We start from the raw sequence: 21,054 nt of genomic DNA, 5'->3' as shown, positions 1-21,054 counted from the left end.
AGGCAACCAAGCCATGCTATTCTCTCGTGTTGATGGTACTCTCCCCCTCTGTCTCTTTTTCTCGCCCCCCCTTTCCCTCTCTTGCTTCCCCTCTTTCTCTAAAATCAATAAAAACATACACTCTGGTGATGATTAAAAAATTTAAAGAAAGAAAAATGAGGAATTGTAGATTGTAATTGAGGTTTTTATATAATTTGATATGCCCTGATTCTTGAAAAATGAAAATGACAATATCAATGATGAGAAATGATTCTGACAATAACAGCTAGCAGTTCTAGGAGTTAATTAATTTTCCCAAATTTATTGAGCACTAAATAAGAAGAATTATGATGAAATACAAGTTCCCATTTGTAGCATAATCTTGTGACTTAAGCACAGTTTGAAAGAAAAATTTCAGAACAATGACATTCTAATTATTTAATACCCAATTAGTCTTAATGTTTTATTGGGATAATGATATAGATGTGGCAGCATGGAGTTTATTATTTTTACAACACAGGACCCCATAGCAATCATTCTGGGTTTTTAAATCAACATTGTTTGTGACTGAAATTTAAAGTCAGGATGCTACTAAACAAAAATAATTAAAACCAAAACTATCTTTTCTCATTAATATTATTCCATGTTCAATTTTCAGTTAATTCTCCTTTTATTTTTATTTTCCTGCTATTGGCTGATAACAAGACATACAAAAGTAAAAAATCTTATTACTTTTTAGCTATTGCTTTATCAAAATTAAATAATACTTTATAATGCAATGTAAGAATAAGCAACATATAATTTAATACCTTATTCAAGTTGGCTAAGAAATATTGAAGAGCAATTAATTTGGTGAAATTAACATTTATATTTTAAAACTACTTACAATAGTTTGTCTTTTCTATTACAGATCAATGTAATGTTATTGGGAAATAAAATATAATTATCTCCATGATATTATTGGAAAGGTAATTATATTTTTAGCAAATCCAATTACTACAGAATTAATGACCAGTTTTATGAACAAAGTCTATATCAAAACTACATAATATTACACATGCACTGCCCTAAAAATGATTTTTTATTCTGTTTATCACATTATAGCAGTTTCCTAAGAAAATGTGATATGCCCTGACTGGTTTGGCTCAGTGGATAGAGCGTCGGCCTGTGGACTCAAGGGTCCCGGGTTTGATTCCGGTCAAGGGCATGTACCTGGGTTGCGGGCACATCCCCAGTGGGGAGTGTGCAGGAGGCAGCTGATCAATGTTTCTCTCTCATCGATGTTTCTAGCTCTCTATCCTTCTCCCTTCCTCTCTGTAAAAAATCAATAAAATATATTTAAAAAAAAAAAGAAAAAAAAAGAAAATGTGATATGTTTCACAAAAATGCATACTTCACATTTTGTCCATGTTATTTGATGAGAATGTCCTGAAAAATAGAAACTATTATGCTATCAACATATGTTATATGAACATATAACATCTAAAATCACACACCCTTATGTCACATATAAAAAAGAACCACCTTGCTAATATAGACATTTATAATTGAAAAGAAGAAATTTTGACCTGGTTAATGACTCTGCCACATGTTTAAAAGTTCTTGTTTTTCTTGAAGGAATCTGACATCTTAGGATCTGTATGTTCTTTAATCACTTCTTAAAAACAACCTTAGTCCTCTCAGCTTTATTCTAAGAAAAATAAATTCTGTAAAGAAATCTTGAATTCACTCATCCCCTCCTATGAAAAACTGGAATCTTACACGTCATGGGGGAAGGGGTAGTATTCTATTATTAACATAAATTTAACACAAAATGTATACTTTTATAAGCACACAAAATATTTTTCAATTGATTTTTTTAATCCCACATCTAAAAATGTCGATTTATTTAATTTTGAATATGTCTGAGCTGTCATATGTATAAAATGTTTTCTTTGCATGTATTAAATTAGAAATGATCTGGTTTCATAGTCTCAGAAAGAGTCTGGATTAGAATGAACACAGCAGGTCTGTTCAGGCCTTCCACCATTACACATATCCCTTGCAAATGTAATCAGCAGGAAGGGAGGCTTGTATGAAAAAATTAGAAGGGCAGGATACAAGACGAATGGATATTTGCTTTGCTGTCCAATCATATATTGAATTTTGGGAAAATATGACACAGGTAGCTACTGATAGGAGACATTTTATTTTCCCTTGAATAATGGGAATAAAATGTAGAAAAAGAATTCAGTCTGTCACACTTTTCTAATGGAAATTGATAGATTTAGGGTAGAAATCAGAATTGTCTTATTTAGAAAATTAAGAATAAATAAATTTATTTTTTATAAATGAGTCCATTTTGGAAGTATATTTTAAAATATTGCAAAATAGTATCATGTTTATACTAAAAATATCGGCTATGTTAAAAAAACACTGAAAGAAATTTAAAAAGTAGCAGGAAAAGAAGGTTAAATAGCTGCTTTATGTCAATACAACTAAAATTAAAGTCTTTAAAAATGAATACTGATGGAATACATTGCTTAAATTCATCCTATTCTATCTTCAAATTCTACCTAGAGATAAATGTATCCTGATATAATTTAAAATGTTTCTACACATCAGGTACACTTCCTGTGATGTGTTTTGTAGTATATCTTTGCAACAGTATTGTAATCCAGTACATATTCCTCAACTACTATCACAGAGATACATTGGATAGAAAATAACCATAAAATTTCTCAAGGAATAGCAATGTATTTATAACTTAAGTGATCATATAATTATTACAATCACCATCATCAAAATACCAGATTCAAAATATAATTGTCTACCATTTGAGGTGCTGAAATTGCTTAATTCTTATAATATTCTTCTAAATAGGTGCCCTTATCTCTGTTTTAGAGATGAAATAACTGAGTCCCCAAGACATAAATGATTTTTGGGAGTCCCAATGGTTTGACTTCAAATGTGAACACTTCATCCCCTCCAAGCTCCCCCTTTTCTACATATTCATTTGTGTCTTTAGGTCCATTGAAAATACAAAGCAACGAAAAGACAGAGGTCACTGACAGTAGACCCCAATGACCAGCATATTAAACAGTTTTTAGTTTAAGCCTCAATGGATTGAGTATATTTCCATCCACAGATACAAGCTGCGATATCATTAACTTATTGATTTGCTTCATTTAAAACGAAGCATAACCTTTCTCCCTCTACCCACCCGTTCTGTCTTTTCATTCTTCTCTTTTCTTCTCAAGTGACAAATACTGATACCATATTAAAATCAGTTGGAGACAATGGTTGAAAATACAATCATGATACTATCTTTCTTTATATTTCCAGCAGGAAAGCATGCAGACAAATGCAAATGGCACTTGATTACTCCATATAATCAAACAGCTATTCAGCTCTACTAACAATAGTTACTAGTATGTAGCTACTGTATTACAGTGCACACTTGTATATGTCTTTTTGTGTTTAATATAGATTTAGGCATTTCCACTAAGGACCTTTTATTTTTTAAATCAAGACAAGGATATAAAAAAAGTTTTATCTATCTAAATTGTTCTCAGCATTAAGAAAATTATGATATGAAAAATCTGCCAGCTTATGCCTGTTTCTGCAGTTCCAACATTGTAACAATAATGAGTTGGCAAGTCATTTACACTAGTGCCTGGTGCTTCTGGACTAGTTCTGTACCCATAGACATATTTCTTTTCTCTAATTTTGAATACATTTACATATGACCCCACTTCCTAATTGATATATTTCTGTGGATCACAAAATACTAACCAGTTATAGTAATTAATAGATACCTACTGACCAACTCTTACACTTTAAAGATATGTAAAATAAAATTTAATTATTATAAATAAAATGCAATTATATATTTTGGAAATATATGTTAAGATATAAGTTCCACTTTTGGTTTCATAAAATGAATAGCGTACCAAGAAGTATTTCAATACCTATAAAGGAACTAGAAGGAATAAAACTCATGTCTATAAATCTCACGTTTTAAATGATATAATTTGGTGTAGTTTAATTAGAAACATACATGTGCATTAAAATGATGCTCTACTTATCATCATCAAGAATAACTCAGTCCTCAAAATTGTAAGTTATCATTTGTAATATACTTTCATACATACACACATAACACAGAGAAAAAAATCAATAAGTGGTAGGCAATTTTCCCACAGAAAATTGTTATATTCTAAAAAAAATTTTAACAATTATACATAAATTCAATCTTTGTATTATCTTACATAACTATGACTAACTTTTAATTTGCCTTTCTTCTTACACAAATTGACTCAAATAATAATGCCATGTATTATGAACCTCTAAATTAAAAATTTGACAATATGATAAAATAGGTATTTATTACTTCTAAAGCCTATTAGCCTTAAAGTTTAGATGATTCAATATCAAATTTATAAGTAATTCATAAATGTTAGATTTATTATATTCAACTATTATGTCACTTTTAATTTATATAAGCTGATAATAATATGATTGGTAAATTATTTGCCTAAAATAAAGGATACATAGACCACATAATGTTATATCTTACATGTTTGTTCAAGCCTATTTACTATAATTGAACACATACTAGGGAGATATTTGGTAAGAAAATTGTGCAGCTTATAATTCAAGAGTAGTAACAGCAAAAAAATATATAATTCAGCCCCATAATAACACATTGACAAGAGGAATAACTACCGAACAGAGGAAACCATAGCTGGCCTCATGACAAACAAATCATGTGCAAGATTATTGGGCTGTATTGGGATGTCTAGTTATATAGTAGAGAAATAATATACTTTTGCTTTTCCCAATTTCAACAACCACGAGAGTTTTAAATGGAGTAAGATGGTAGAAGCAATTTTACCCCCAGAGACTCACCTACTGTCAGCTGTCCAGTTAACTGCCCCATGTGATTTCTTGCATTCACTGTTACATTCCTGTCAGACTGTAAGACCAGTGGACTATCCTGGGAAACATGTATAAAATAAAGAAATCAAATAAAAAATAGATATATAGTCATAACTTAATATATAAAATTATATATACTCTGTTTGGGCATTATCAAAATTCTATGTTGTTGTTTTATATTGGGCAGTTATTTTAACATCCCAAACATTGGTTGAACAATATAAAAATAAGGGTGCTTCTTAACTACTGTACAGAATAGGAATGTTTCTACATTGGTAAATGGGCATTAACTATTGAGTGCAAGCATTTCCAACTTTTCTGGTTATTGTATGCATCATAGGCATTCTAGTCTCTCTCCTTCTCCTCTCCCAGGGGCCTGCTTTTGGAGATATTCTAGACCTTATCCAACTGAGAAAGTCTCTTTTTAAGCGGAACTTGCAATTTACAGATCTCAGCTTAAATGTTTCCTCTAAATTGCTTCCCCTGAAAACTGTAACTATAGATTCATTCAATTCCCAAATTCCCAGTCTTCACTTATTTTGTTCAAAGTACTTATCATAAGATGAATTTCATTTGCTCATTTATGTGTTTACTTGTTTTTTTATTTGTTTCTGTCACAAGAGAAACCATCCATGGCACAGGGGCCATGGCGATCATGTGTACACAACCATAGCCCCACTACTTAACATACTGCTGAAGGAAAGCATTTACTAAGTGCTTACTGAGTGGATAAATACATCTTCATAAAAATATTTAACCATTTACCCCCCGTAGAAATTATTTGTAAATCACAGAATGATTTAAGTAAGGAGGTATATAGACCATAAGGTGTTTGCCTGTAAATTCTTTTAGTATACATAACCTTGGTTGATGTTTCCTTCTATCACTGGCCCAGTACTTAATAGTAAAATAATTTATGGAAGGACATAATCATTGCCTAAGAAACTAGTATATGAGGCTTTTGCCACCACCTGTCTCAGACAATTAACTTACAACTGACCACATTATCATTTTTATGATCTAAAACGTAAGCAGGGTGATTATTTACAAACTGTCCCTTCATTCATTCAACAAATATTTGCTGTCTCACTCTGTGTGACAATGAAAATATCTCCCAACAGTATCTTCGCAATCAAGATGGTGTGTCACTTCCATATCAATGTAAATATACACATACTTTCATAGCCATATAAAAACTCTTTCTAGATTAGGATTTGGAATCTGTGATTTGGATAGACATAGAAAGACTATAGGCATTTTCTAAAGCTATTTTGTGCCCCTTTGGCGAGATACAAAGCACTGAGCAAACACAAACTTTCTCTTAAAAGTGTGCTTTGCTAATATATCTAAACTAAGACTTGATTTTTTAAAATAATTTCCACATTTTGAAGATGATATGTATTTTGTAAAGTGAGGCATAGTTGTACAAAAACCATTATAATAAAATTTCATTCCCTTCTTATCTCTCATCACAACTTATTTCTTTTTGCAAATCGTGTTATTTTTGCAATTAAAAAATCTGGTCTTGCTCTAGCCGGTTTGGCCTGTGGACCAAAGGGCCCAGGGTTTCATTCCAGTCAAGGGCATGTGCCTTGGTTGCAGGATCCTCCCCGCCCCCGGCCCTCGTCAGGTGTGTGCAGGAGGTAACCAATCAATGTGTTCCTCTCACATCGATATTTCTCTCTGTCTTTCCCTCTTTTTCACTCTCTCTAAAAATCAATGGAAAATATCCTCGGGTGAGGATTTAAAAAAAATCTGATCTTTTTCCCTAGATACTTCTATGCTTCAGGTATTTATCTTTGAAGATATCAGAAGTATTTTAAATTAATTACATCATTTGTTTCAAGAAATATGTTCAAATTCTTTTTACAATATAGATTGAGCCTGGACTTTTTTGCAAAGAATTATACCCAGTAAGGATAATGCACAAAGCAAAAGCTCATAAAAGCACAAAAAGTATTTCATTTTATGTTGGCAAAATAAATACATGTTACCTATCTATCTTAAAAATGAGCCTTTATTTAAATAACATTAATTTGAATGTTAGAACAGCAGAAGCCTATAAAGAAACTTGCTGTTCAAAACATACAAAATTTTGGTAGAATTTTCACTCACATTTTTCAATATTTTATGATATAACATGCATGGCTGTAGTTTAGATATTTTAAAATCAATGACACTATATGCTTTTACACAATATCCCCTCAGTACCAATTTAAAAATATGTATGCGATAAAAATATCTAAGGTAAAAATGATATCAACTCTTTCAATCATTTAAAGAGGATACAATACTAAACTATCTATAAATCTGATAACAAAGCCATTTTAAGTGAAAATCAGTACCAAGAAACGACTTCTTTCCAGAAAAAAAAATTGACATTTAAGAAGGTTTTATATCGTCTTTGCATTCATTTTTCCAAAGTTCTCTACATAAGAAAATCACTTCCACCAACAGAGCATAGCTTTCCACTCTCTTCTTTCTACTCTCTCTTCATGCTCCTTTATATTGCCTGTCTGTGTTCCAAAACTTGGAAAGCCAGTCTAGTTTCAGATAGTAAAATAGAGATAACTGGACTCCCTTCTAGCTTATTTTTGCTGGGAACATAATAGGTGGGGAGACAATCATTTGGTGGTATTATCTCATGGAGTAGGAATAAACATAGTAAGGATGAACAGGTGGCATCTTAGTCTGCACAATGCACTTGTATAAATATCTTTATTTTCTTTGGAGGAAGAAAAACTTCATGCAGAAACTTTAGTATCTTTCCACTAAAACTATGATATCCTCTATTCACAGGTATATCAGTTCTCAGGAGCTGATCTGCATCTTGGCTATAACTACAGGAAATATACTTATGCTCTTTATGCTTCTTATGCTACTCTTGAGACAAAGCCAGTAGAAGATTCAGGGAGAAAAGCAATGGCACCACTAAATGGGCCTGAGAACCCTGCTTACATTTCCTTCATGCACACATTATTTAGCTGAAGATCTGGCTGTAACCTTGCTAATGGTTATCCTATATAATAAAAGCCTAATCCTATATAATAAAAGACTAATATGCTAAGTGTCCTGTTGTCTGGTCATTTGTTCAACCAATCAAAGCATAATATGCTAATGACTAGATGACTGGACAACCAGACACTTAGCATATGATGTGCACTGACCACCAGGGGGCAGATGCTCCGACTAGAAGGTTAACTTCCTCAGGGGTCCATCTGATTGGGACTGAGTGAGTCAGGCCAGACATGCCCTGGAGCCCTACAGCAGTCCCTCCCCGGCTGGCATACCTCCTGTGTCCCTTCCCGGCCCTGATTGTGCACCAGTGGGGTCCCTCATCCTTGCCTGCACACTCCTGCAATCTGAGACCCCTCGGGGGATGTCAGAGAGTCAGTTTTGGCCTGATCACACAGGCCTGGCCGAGGGACCCCACTAGTACAAGAATTCATGCACCAGGCCCCTAGTAGAAAAATAATGCAAAATGTTCTTCTCATTGCAGTGCCTTTCTGATAGGCTATGCAACTGAGTAAGGAGGAAAAAAGATTCTTTTCTTTGTATTTCTATTGAGCTCACCTTTGTTTATAATAAATATTTACTGAGTACCTATGATGTGCCCAGCTCTTTGCTTGTCAGTATGTGTAAAACAGTAACAGAAAGAGACACACTTTATTCTCTTATAGACTTCATAATCTACTAAGCCACACAGACAATAAAGCAGGTAAATAAAAAATAGAACAAAACAGAGAATGTTACACTCACAAGCTGCCATGATAGGCATTTCTCTAAAAAAGTATGTTGTACTAAAAAAATAAAGAAGTATGTTGTACTGATGAGAAGATGGTGTGTATATATGTGTATAAGGTGTTGCATGTATATAAGGCACTTCAGATTCCTATATTCATTCTTTCAAGACTATCAAATTGTAGTAGAAATAACAGTAGAAACAGCAGCTAGGACTTGCTGTATTAATCAGTGCTAGATGCTGCTCTAAATACTTTACATCTATGAGCACAAAGTAAGATTTCCCATGAAAAAAAATAAGAAAATTAAGAAAGTGGTTGTAAGACAGGCAGTGGACCCTGACTGATTTCAAACAGTGAGTCTAGCAAACGCTGACTGCTTGACTCAGCAATTCACAGAACTTCTCTGTACCATCCTTTCTTTATCTGTAAACAGGGTAATGATACATGATTTGTGGGGTTTCTAAGGAATTAGATATAATATATACAAAATGCGCGGACAAGGGCCTCACCTTTGCTAGGGGCACTGTTAGTGTTTGCTTTAATTATTTATTCCGCACTGCATTCCAGTCCTCTACTAATGACAGTGCTAGTGACCATTCATTGTGTTTCACAGTGAAGACACTGCAGCAAAGAGTACAAGTCAGTTGCTCTAAATCACACAGCTAATAAATAACAGAGGATGTAGTTGTCAAACCCAGCAGTCCAGATCTAGAATCTTTCCTGTCAAGCACAGTAAGATACACTCTCTCTGGTCTGTGATTAATTTCAAGCCTTTCTAAAATGGCAAACCAAACTCTGAAAATAAATTCAAAATAATGGGACACATATAATTTAAACTTGCTTTAAACATTCCCACCTCTGAAAGATCTGATACATATACTGTCTTAGAGGTAAGATCTGGCCTGCACATTAGCATTATCCAAGTTTCAGTAGGTCTGGTTCATTGTGTTTGCCCAGGTTGGAGAGGAAGCGGGATACTCCTGACAATGCCCTCGGCACACACACTTTAGAATACATCACCTATGAGAGCCTCCCTAAATAATGGGACAAGTTATCCTAAAAGATAACTTGAATTAATGATACATATTGTTCCATGTAGATGGCATAAATTTTGATATGTCATTTCTGGAATTTATCAGATTTTACCTCAGTTTTACCAGATACATTTTCTTTTTCTTTTTTAAAATATATTTTTATTGATTTCAGAGAGGAAGGAAGAGGGAGAGAGAGATAGAAACATCCATGATGAGAGAGAATCATGGATCGGCTGCCTCCTGCAAGTCCCCTACTGGGGATCGAGCCTACAACCCAGGCATGTGCCCTTGACCAGAATCAAAACCAGGACCCTCTTCAGTCTGCAGGCTAACACTCTATCCACTGAGCCAAACTGGCCAGGGCTAGATACATTTTCTAATCCTCACTGACCGAAATTATACAATTTTGCAATAACTTATATTATCTCCAAACTTCTGTCTTCTTTTTCCTCAATATTTAATCAGCTATGTCAGAAATGTTTCTGAAAGACACGATCTCCTGTAACAGACTGGTAACTCACAGCATGATAACCACTTCTTGTTTAAATTGATTTTTTTTCCATATCCACTGTTAGGTTTAAAAGTAGTTTTAAATAAGAAAACATTGGCATGGTTAAAGTAAAGCAAAACAAAATAAAACATGTATTGATTCCTCATTCCCAGTATGAAAAAAATTCACATTTTTAACATATAAGGTACTTTATGATGTGCTCCAGTTGTACTTGTGCACCTCTATTTCAAGCCCTTCACCATGCAAGAACTACCCACATTTCCATTTTTCTGAAAATATGCCACTACTGCGTATTCTCATCTTCTGTTCCCTATGCCTGAAATTCTTTTTTTAAAAAAATATATTTTATTGATTTTTTACAGAGAGGAAGGGAGAGAGATAGAGAGTTAGAAACATCGATGAGAGAGAAACATCGACCAGCCGCCTCCTGCACATCCCCCACCAGGGATGTGCCCACAACCCAGGTACATGCCCTTGACCGGAATCGAACCTGGGACCTTTCAGTCCGCAGGCTGACGCTCTATCCACTGAGCCAAACCAGTTTCGGCATATGCCTGAAATTCTTATCCACGTCTCCAAACTGGCCAAACTGTAGCTATTTTAAAGTCTCGGGTGACAGTTATGTCCTCTGTGAAGCTTTCCTGCCCCTCCTGAGTTAAAACACACCTCCCGCTCTCCAGCGCCTCAGCCGGGGTTGATGACAGTACTTGTCACAGGACTTTGTGCCTTGCTTCCTGTTGATCATTCCTTTGTTTATATCCTCCACTAGAGGCCCAATGCATGGAGATTTGTGCAAGAATGGGACTTCCTTCCCCTGGCTGCTGGCACCACCTTCACTACTGCCGGAGCCGCCTTTCCACCTTTGCTCCAGCCAGGAGCCGCCGAGCCACCTTCCCACGCTGCCCAGAGGCCCAGAGTGGCTGGGGAAGTGCTGAATGCAAGCATCCTGCCCTGCCCCTGGCCACTTGTGCATGCAAATTAACCCACCATCTTTGTTGGGTTAATTTGCATATCCATTTCTGATTGGCTGGTGGGCATCGTGAAGGTACGGTCAATTTTCATCTTTCTCTTTTATTAGTGTAGATTCCACTGGAATGTCCCAAAAGCGGACTTTTGAGAGTATAGTTTGCATCATGCTTGGTACCTACTTCATGTTCAATAAATGCCTGTTGAGGGAATGAACTGATCCTTACACATTCATGATGCACTCAGGCTGCGTGTGCTCACTTGGATGTGTGTTCAGGTCACAGAATATACCTTGCTACTATTTTTTTTTTAACCCAGGGCAAGGTTTTTTTTTAAAAAACATTTAAGCGGAACAAGTCATATCCCATTATGATTTGATTTATATTCATCATCTTTTGCTGCCCAAGGCAGACACCACATTCCTTTCCTTAAGTATTCAAACCACTTAAGAAGCTGCAAAACAAGTAATTTTTTAATTCTTTGATTAATAAAACAATTCATTGAAATTGTTTCCTTCAGAATGCAAATTATTTAATTGCTAAAATACATATTTCAAAGGCATCAGTGTTGATCATGAAAAGGAATATATATCAAAAGCTGTTAGACTGACTTCCCTGAATTATCGGTGTTCATGTGTTAACCTGAATGTGAAGTAGTACAAGAGAAAGAGCATTTATTTATCAATCAACTTTCCTCTATTTCTACTCCCAACAAGTTTTTTTGAGAATTTCCTCACTGTGGTTCATTTTCTGTTACGAATTATCTAGTCACGGAAGCCACTGATAGGAATATATTCTGAGGATGTTCTGACTCCTTGAGTGACCTTTGCCTCTGCCCTGACTCTTTCAGGCTATGGAGTGAGCACAGCACCCCTGAGGCCCTCCTCATCCCAATTACTACCCATGAGTGAGTCTGCAGAATAAACTGTAACCAATTACGTTTCTTTTCCCTTTTACTTCCTGAAGTAAAAATTGAAGCAGAAGGATAAAAACTATTTACGGAGCTTTTTTTCTTTTCTGATCCTGCTCTACTTTTGTTCTAATTTTTTCCAGTCCAGCCTTTCTTAAGTTATTCTTGTTTCTATCTTTCTATATTATTGTATAATTTTTGTTATTTTAACTATAGTTTCTAGAATAAGTAAGGTATAAATAGAAAAATAATGTACAATAGTATAAATAATGTTAATATGCATATGCACATATCCAACATGACACAATGATGTTGCGGCCATTTAAATTGGTACCAAGAAATTCTGAAAGTTTAAATATGAATACAGATAGTTATAAAGTTATATAGCGACACCTACCTAGCAATTCAAGATCAATAAAAGAATAATTTGTTTCAATATATCTTTTAAACAATGAAGTGGCAAGAGAATTTGTTGAAATTAGAATTTTGCAGACATTTTGGTTGAGGCTATGCTTTTAACTATAGAACAACCAACATAGTAATGTGTTATTCAAAAGAAATACCATTAATTACTAGATTTCTTCAGATTTTTAGAAAGATTACAGCCTACCAGAGAATATAAATATTAAATAATCATTTGTATATCTTAAGATAATTTAAAGAAATATTTTCTCCACATATGAAGATTACAATGGAAATAATTAAAAAGCAGGTGTGTCCTTGTGAGAAAGAAGATACAATTTTTTTTCTTTCAATTCAGAGTTTCTCAGGACACCAAAATCACACTATTAATCACTAGTCTGGAATATTTTATTAAAAAAATATGGAGCAGTGCATTAGTCCTCTGTACATGTCCAATACACCCCTGATCTCCTGAGAATCCTCTGATTATGCATTAGAAAAAAATTGAAAGTCACTTATCACTTGAAGAGATCATTTGGAACATTAGAGTAGCTCCAGAAATCCATTTACCATTTTGAATGAGCTAAGGTTAACAGGTTACAGGTTAGCAGTAGACTCACAGCTTATAGGTACAGTAAATTAATGGACAGAGTAAAATCAAATGTAACAGAATATTTATTTCTCCTAAAAACAATAAGTGCTAACATTATATAAACTAATAAACCTCACATCCAAAATTCATCTACATGTTCCAATAGTGAGCTCTTCTAGAGTGCATTCAATATAACATATGATAATATATAAATGTCACTGGGTTAATGTGATAGTCTTATGATCAGTTTATCTGCAAGTGGGGAAAACTGGCATTAACTAAGCTACAGTTTGAACATCTTAAGATATTTTAGAAAAACTTTTATGACCTTCAAGTGTGAGAATTATGTACAGCTTGGTAGAAATAAATGAGAAGTGGGCCAGTTTATAGAAACCATTGCAACATGGCCCTGCCTTCTTCATGCGAGCATCCTAACTTCTAAAAATCAATCGACATTCTGAATAATGTAGCATAATGCAAAGGCAGAGAGCTTTTAACCTTACAAAACATTCAATAAGCAGCTTACCCGTCATCATGACCTATACGTGGCTGCCACTTTGGGTTTGATTCCAGAGGATGCTAAAACTACCTCTTATACCTGAGCCATTAATCTTATGAAAATACAGTTAGCCAAGGTAGCCTCCAGTATGTGGGTTTGAAATACTCTATTTTACAATGAAAATGTAATTATCAATTTGTCATTGCCTGTTCCAATCATACTTTATATACAATATTTACTGGATGTATGAATAAGGAAACATGAATAAAAGTTACTCCAGAGAAACACCGACGAAAAAGGCAAATTATGTTCCTCTTGAAAACAAAAACACATTTTTGCGAGATGAGATTATTTCACTAAAGTTTTAAGCCGTTAGAAATGATGCCCAAGCAAAATTATATTGCCTTGCTTCCCTTTCACTCAGAGGCAACTGAGGTGCTACCTGAGACTAACAGAATGAGAAAGTAAAATTTTTAAAAAAGAAGGCCCTTCCCTAAACACCTACATTCAATAAAGGCAAATAAGTATTTTGACTTTTTTAATGAAGATCTATATTAAATTTACTTCCTGAAGAAGTTTTACTGACCATACTATTTTATTAAACTCTGTAGAACAATGCAAAACTAATTTAATTTGCTCATTAGGATCAATGTTAAGTATAAACTGACTAGTTGAGCTACTTCGATGTTTGTTATTCTTAAATTTACATGTCAATATATTGACCAAAGTGTAATGCTGAGAATCTACCAATTTAAAGCTGGAAAAGAAATGATCAAACCATTTTCAAGATGTGTATTCACTTTAGGCTAGAGTACTGGTCTCCAAAAACTGTCTATTAAACTATTGTATTTTTTGGGGGGGTGTTGGGGGTTAAGGCTCTCTCTTTAGGATTAAAAAAGAATCTATTAAAAGTCAACTGAGAATTTTAAGACCATCAGGGGATCTAAATTCGGAAGAAAACTAAAATCGGTGTAAAAAAATTGCTGATTTTTCAAGACAAAAATATTCCTAAAAGATTTGTTATTGCTAAACACATCTCTCTATATAAAAGCCTAATATGCAAAGTGTCCCCTCAGGAGTTTGACCAACTGGGAGTTTGATCGCACACTATGATGTGTGCTGACCACCAGGGGGCAGTGCGGAACTAAAGGAGGCCCTGGCCAGCATCTAGCAGCCAGGGTAGTGAGGCCCTGGCCAACAGCTGGCAGCAGCTAGGGACCCTACCCATGCAAGAATTTAGTGCACTAGGCTTCTAGTTGAAGAATAAATAGGAATGTGACCTATTTCTGCCCTAAGAAATTTAAACATGACAAATGAGACATTCATAGAAAGGACAGGCTATAGTTTTTGAGATCATTTAATCTGTGACTGCATTAATCCTTGGATGATCATGCAGTTATCAATTAGTAAAAAAACTGCACTAAATGCCATTAAAGCAACCTTGTATTGAATGAACCTTAATTTTGTAGATAAAATCATTAGTAATTAAAAAAATATAGTAACAGGTTAAAAATTAAGAACCTCATGGATACGCTCAAATGTTATGAAATGACATATGGTTTAATGGGTAAACTGTTCTTTGCCTCACAACTGTTTCTGTTACCCTACATCAACTGATCAGCACTGTCCAGTAGAACTATCTGTGATAATGAGAATTGCTGGCATTATTCAATAGAGTATCCACCAGTCTCAGGTATCCAATTAGCACCTAAAATTAGAAACTAATTGTGCATTTTACTTAATATTAATTAATTTAAAATCTAATATTCATGTATGGCTAGTAGATAAAGTATTGGAAAATATAAAATTATAGAACTATCCAGACCCATCAGAGTAACCTCTTTAAAGAATTCGTTCCCTCTAATTTCTGTATTTAATTTTCAGAACATCTATTTTATTTTTGTTTATTGCTTAAAGTAATTTATTACATTTAGCCTTTTATCTTTTTATTGTTTTCAAATTTTAAAGCTTCAAAAATGAATGAATAATACATATATCATTGCCATCATCAAAGATATATCATGATGGATTAATGTGTAATTATATGAGGATTAATGTACAATTTTTAAAAATTATGCAAAACTTAAAATAAGTTTCAAACAATGCTCCAGAAAAACATCTGACATGCACACACAGCTTTCTAAATTAGAAAAATGAAGATGTGAGAAATAGAATCCAACACCCTATGTTACAACAGCTAAGTAAACAAAAACAAAATTGAGCAGTCCTTTATCAATTTCTTTTATACTATCACTTATACATTTTTTTTGTGCTTTTTTACATGAATTTGTTGTTTTTTCCTAAACTTTAAAGTAAGTATGCATTTTGTGAAGAATGAGGAGATAATTACTTTGGAATTGCTTCATATGAAAACACGATTTTTGCTTTAGTTTTGGTTTCATAGTTTTGTTTTTGTGTGTAATGAAAGTAGTGATTTTTCTTAAATACTACTTAGTAAAAAAATAACATTTTAAAACTTTTCTTAAACCAATTGTAGAATGCAAATAAAAGTATAGCAGTTTGTGAGAGAAAATAACCCAGAAGCATATGGTACTATCTTTCAAGTCTATGAAAAAACTTAAAAATCATTAAAAATACCATTGTGAAGATTTATATTTTGATAAGTGTGTGTCTTATTTCTGACAATGTTCCTAAGATAAAAAGAGGATTTTTCCTTTCGTGTCAACGTCTAAGTGCTAGAATTTAAGATAAGTCCAAACAATTCTTCCTTATTTAAAATCATAAAAACTGTCAATTTTAATAACTTACTCTGTATTAAAGAGTCTCATTCCAAGTAGTGCTCTTCTTACACAAGACAGCTTTCAGCACAGGAAGGGATCCACAGGCCAGCAAGAGCCTACTGAGCCTAAGTTGGACTAGTATATGTCTATCTACACCCCCGGCCCCTGCCACCTCGGCTGACTCCTTTTGAGTACCAGTCTTGAATACTTAGCACAATTCTGAGATCAAAAGGCACCTTATCAGTCTTAGTATGTTCAGTTCTGACACTCTATGAGTCTTTTGGGTTTATACTATACTTATAGAACTCATAAAGTCAACATTTAATTGATAGAATTCAAGTACCTGCCTCATTTATCTTGTAAAGAGGATTAAAAAATATTTCCTAAAAGTGGCTGAAATCCTAATACGAATAGTTGATGTATTTTATGGTCAGTGCTAGTATTATCTCTTTCTTGTTGGTCCTATAATTCTTCTTGGAAAGACTAATAAAAATGCCAGAGTCTAGAATACTAATTCAGTTCATATGAATTAAACCAAAATGTGATGACCCATTAGTATGGAGCAAAGGCTAAAGAATCCTATATAATAAAAGCCTAATATGCAAATTGACTGAATGGTAGAACAACCGATGGAACAACCGCTCGCTATGATGCACGCTGACCACCAGGGGCAGTCGCTCAATGCAGGAGATGCCCCCAGCCAGTAGACCCCAGGCCAGCCAAGGCGAGTGCCAGTGGGGGCCCCCCCTGATCATCCTGCTGGTCACCCCACAGATAGAGGTGATTGGCATCGGTGGTGGGGGGCGGGGCTGGTGAGTGGGTGGCACCATGCCAGCCAAAGCGGATGCCAGCAGGGGCCCCCCAATTGCCCAGCAGTCACCCCTCAGATCAGCCCTGATCACTGTCCAGGCCTAGAGACCCTACCCGTGCATGAATTCCATGCACCGGGCCTCTAGTACAAATATAGCAGGCATGATTCTTGTCTTAAAGTGTCTTCTATTTTGGTGGGTGAGGCATTAATGCAATAGAGCGGAAAAAATACAATGGTATATGTTTTGTAGAGTTCTATAGAAGCACCAAAGGACTCACCTACTACACACAGGCATAGTTAGGGGAGGTTTTCTTCAATACTTGAATGCTCAATAATGTCTAGCCAGGAGAAGGTAGGGACCCAAAAAGAAATGAAGGAAATGTCTGGTAGTGGGAAGAGACCAATCAAACATAGGGGGAAAAGGAGAAAAGTAGGGAACTGAAATAAATTTGGCTTCATAGAAATTATTATAGAGAAGATCATGACATGAAACTGTATTAATGCTTCGTTAATAATATCGGCAAAAATCGTTTATAACCTTAGCTTTGACCCGTGTTAGAAGAAGCTACAGTAGAAATCAAATTTACACATGAATAGTTATATGTAACAATTTTTGTTAGAGAAATCACTTGGATTAGCTCTTAAATGGAGAGGATGACAACAATCTATTTTTCCCTCTCTACATTAATTTAAATATATATCAGTATGAATGTCAAATTAAAAATAAAATTTACATTTAAGTAAAATGAGAGTGCTATAACAAATTCCAATTTTATTTGTGGAATGTTTTTATTACCTAAGTCTCATAATGAAAAGCTTTTCCCCAATGACAATAAATATTTAGGCTGTTATTTTAAATAAGTACAATATATGTATTTGTAAAGAAATAAATAATAATAAAAATAAAACTAATAGAAAATTTTTCTTTTTCTATGTTATTCCTCTTAGTTGCTTAGCCCTAGGCATAGGGCTTATATTTTAATTACAACAAATTATACTGCACCTTGAAAAAAAGACTTAGTATTTCCTTCCTTTACATCTCAGTAAATCATCTCTGGTTTTGAACTGAAGAAGTCCTCTCTCTTACTCTTCCTGAAATGATGCGTATATGCCTCAGATTTCTTGCACACAAAGCGCCCTGAGATGGGAATACAATTCAATTCCTTGTACTCTCCCAGGGCATTCCAAGAAATCCGTGCCCATAAAAAATCCTAGTGAGCGTTCCCAACCCACATAATGACATTTAAATGTGAGTTTTAAATATTATCAATCATAATGTCGAACTATACTACCACACTAATCCTAGCCTTTATGTTTTAAGGTTTAGAATATTTAGAAAAAATCGATCTTGAGTCCTCAACCAAGGAGATCCAAGGATATGAGATAATATACATTATAACGTACCATCATGTGTGTTGGTAAACTATTTCAGTATTTGTCCTTAACAAAGAAAAGAAGCACAGGCAACATCAAATGCAACCTGAATACTAAATATAAAAACTAATGAGCATTGTAATAAGCTCCCAAGGGATGTATAACAAAACATTACATTTACTACTTTATCTTAGCTCAAAAATGTAGCAAGTTTATGACCCTCTAATTTAGAAATTTGAAAGTTGTCAAATCCTTTTTGCTATTTTCCAAGGAAGACGGGATAATTTTTAATAAACATACATGCACATTTCTAACAAGCAAACACTAAGACAGATGGCCTTGTCTCCTGATACCATTTGTTTGAAATAGGTGTCAAAGGAAGATTCTTCAGGGTCTCTTTCTTTTATTAAATTTCCTTTAAAATATATTCTAATCTTTTCACATTTAGTTGTGTTTTTTGAGATTTTATCTGCATATGTTGATATAGAACTTTAATCACACAATTTCTTAAACTATTATTGTTGTTTTGAATTGTAATAAAGTAAATCTTATTTCAAAAATTTGACAGAAAAAATAAAGTATTAAAAATAGCAGGAGTTCACTAGAAATTTCAAGTGAATTCCACACAATTCAGCATTTTAAAGTTTATGATTAATTCTGCACAAGAGAAACAGTTGGTTTACATAAATATTTCATCTTACTAAGTTATGCACAAGATGTTTGTTTCCACTTCTGATGAACTTTAGAAACATTTTATAAGACCAAATAGAGTTTGTTTTTAGAGTGCATGTTGAAGGTAAAAATAACCTGAAAAATCTGTACAGTATTCTTCTGTTTTTTTTTTCTAGTGTTATTACCAAGACTTACTATAGTCTTCTCTTGGTATCAAAACATCTATATATATAAAAGACCTACCAGCTGGGTGGTAGCTATAACGCACACTGACCACCAGGGGGCAGACGCTGAATGCAGGTGTGGAAACCACAGGCATAGAAACATGGAACAGACTGATGAATCTCAGAGGGAAGGGAGGAGAGGGGAGAGTGGGAAGAGATTACCCAAAGATCTTAGATGCATACTAGAAGCCTGGTGCATGGATTTGTGCACAGGTGGGGTCCCTGGACCTGGCCTGTACTCTCTAGCAATCCACGACCCCTTGAGAGATGTTGGAGAGCTGATTTCAGCCTGATCCCTGCAGGCCAGGCTGAAAAACCTCACTGGTGCATCAATCCGTGCACTGGGCCTCTCGTGTTATTATATATGACAATCTCCTTCAAGATATGTTCCAAATACACTTTTATTTTAAATGATGCTCATTTGGATACCTACTAAAAATTTATTTAAACAACTTCAAAAGTGTCCTTTCTTTATGCCTTTTATTAATTTTTACACAAATTTACTGTTTGTAGCTTTCTATGTATGCTTCTCAGGCAATCACATAAGATACATATCCTATCTAATAAAGACAAACATGGTAATTAACCATACCTCCGACACACTTCCCATTGGCTAATCAGGACGATATGCAAATTAACTCCCAACCAAGATGGCGGCCGGCAGCCAGGCAGCTGAAGCAAACAGGAGGCTTGCTTGCTCCAGTGATGGAGGAAGCCAAGGTTCCGCGCCTGCCGCTGCCGGCCTCTGAGCTGCACTCTAAGAAACAATGTTGCAATTACAGAAGCTAAACAAACCCCGGAAACATGCTTTCAGCCAGCCGGGCCTCAGAGCTGGAGCTACAACAGTGTTTCAATTATAGAAGCCAAACAAACCCAGATACCTGCTTGCAGCAGCCGAGGTCTCAGAGATGGAGCCGAGCCTCAGAGCTAAAGCCAGCTCTCAGTTCCAGTGACAGCCATAGAAGGTAAATAAATCCCAGAATAAAAAAAAAAGAAAGAAAAAAAGTAGAGGTTGGGAGCTTCAGTCATCCGCCAGCCTGAAAACGGCCCTCAGCCCCTCACTCAGACTGGCCTGGCACCCCAGTGGGGAACCCCACCCTGAAGAGGGTGTGACCAGCTTCAAACAGCCATCATCCCCTCATCCAGGCTGGCCAGGCAACCAAGCAGGAACCCCACCCTGATCTAGGACACCCTTCAGGGCAAACCAGCTGGCCCCCACCCATGCACCAGGCCTCTATCCTATATAATAAAAGGGTAATATGCAAACTGACCTTAACAGCAGAACGACTGGGAATGACTGGTCACTATGACACACACTGACCACCAGGGGGCAGATGCTCAATGCAGGAGCTGCCCTCTGGTGGTCAGGGCGCTCTCACAGGGGGGAGCTCTGCTCAGCCACAAGCCAGACTGATGGCTGCCAGTACAGCGGTGGTCAGGGCGCTCTCACAGGGGGCAGCTCTGCTCAGCCACAAGCCAGGCTGATGGCTGCCAGTACAGCGGTGGTGGTGGGAGCCTCTCCTGCCTCCACAGCAGTGCTAAGAATGTCTGACTGCAGGTTAGGCCTGCTCCCCACTGGCAAGTGGACATCCCCTGAGGGCTGCTGGGCTTCCAGAGGGATGTCTGATTGCCATCTTAGGCTCAATCCCCCGGGGAGAGGGCCTAAGCCAGCAGGTA

At 35.4% G+C, this 21,054-nt stretch overlaps 1 protein-coding gene across 1 annotated transcript in view; it reads right to left on the bottom strand.

The window, feature by feature from the left end:
• SGCZ (sarcoglycan zeta) overlaps positions 1-21,054 on the bottom strand; it is a 194,999-nt gene that overhangs the window by 68,933 nt on the left and 105,012 nt on the right. Inside the window, exon 3 of the mRNA XM_036300921.1 lies at positions 4,870-4,957. Within this exon, the coding sequence (XP_036156814.1) occupies positions 4,870-4,957 (88 nt within the window). The remainder of the gene's footprint in view (positions 1-4,869; positions 4,958-21,054) is intronic.

The sequence above is a fragment of the Myotis myotis genome, unplaced genomic scaffold (genome assembly GCF_014108235.1).
Source record: "Myotis myotis isolate mMyoMyo1 unplaced genomic scaffold, mMyoMyo1.p scaffold_m19_p_3, whole genome shotgun sequence".
NCBI lineage: Eukaryota > Metazoa > Chordata > Mammalia > Chiroptera > Vespertilionidae > Myotis > Myotis myotis.
Note: the sequence above shows the minus strand (reverse complement) of the source record. Positions and strands in the feature narration are given on the sequence as shown.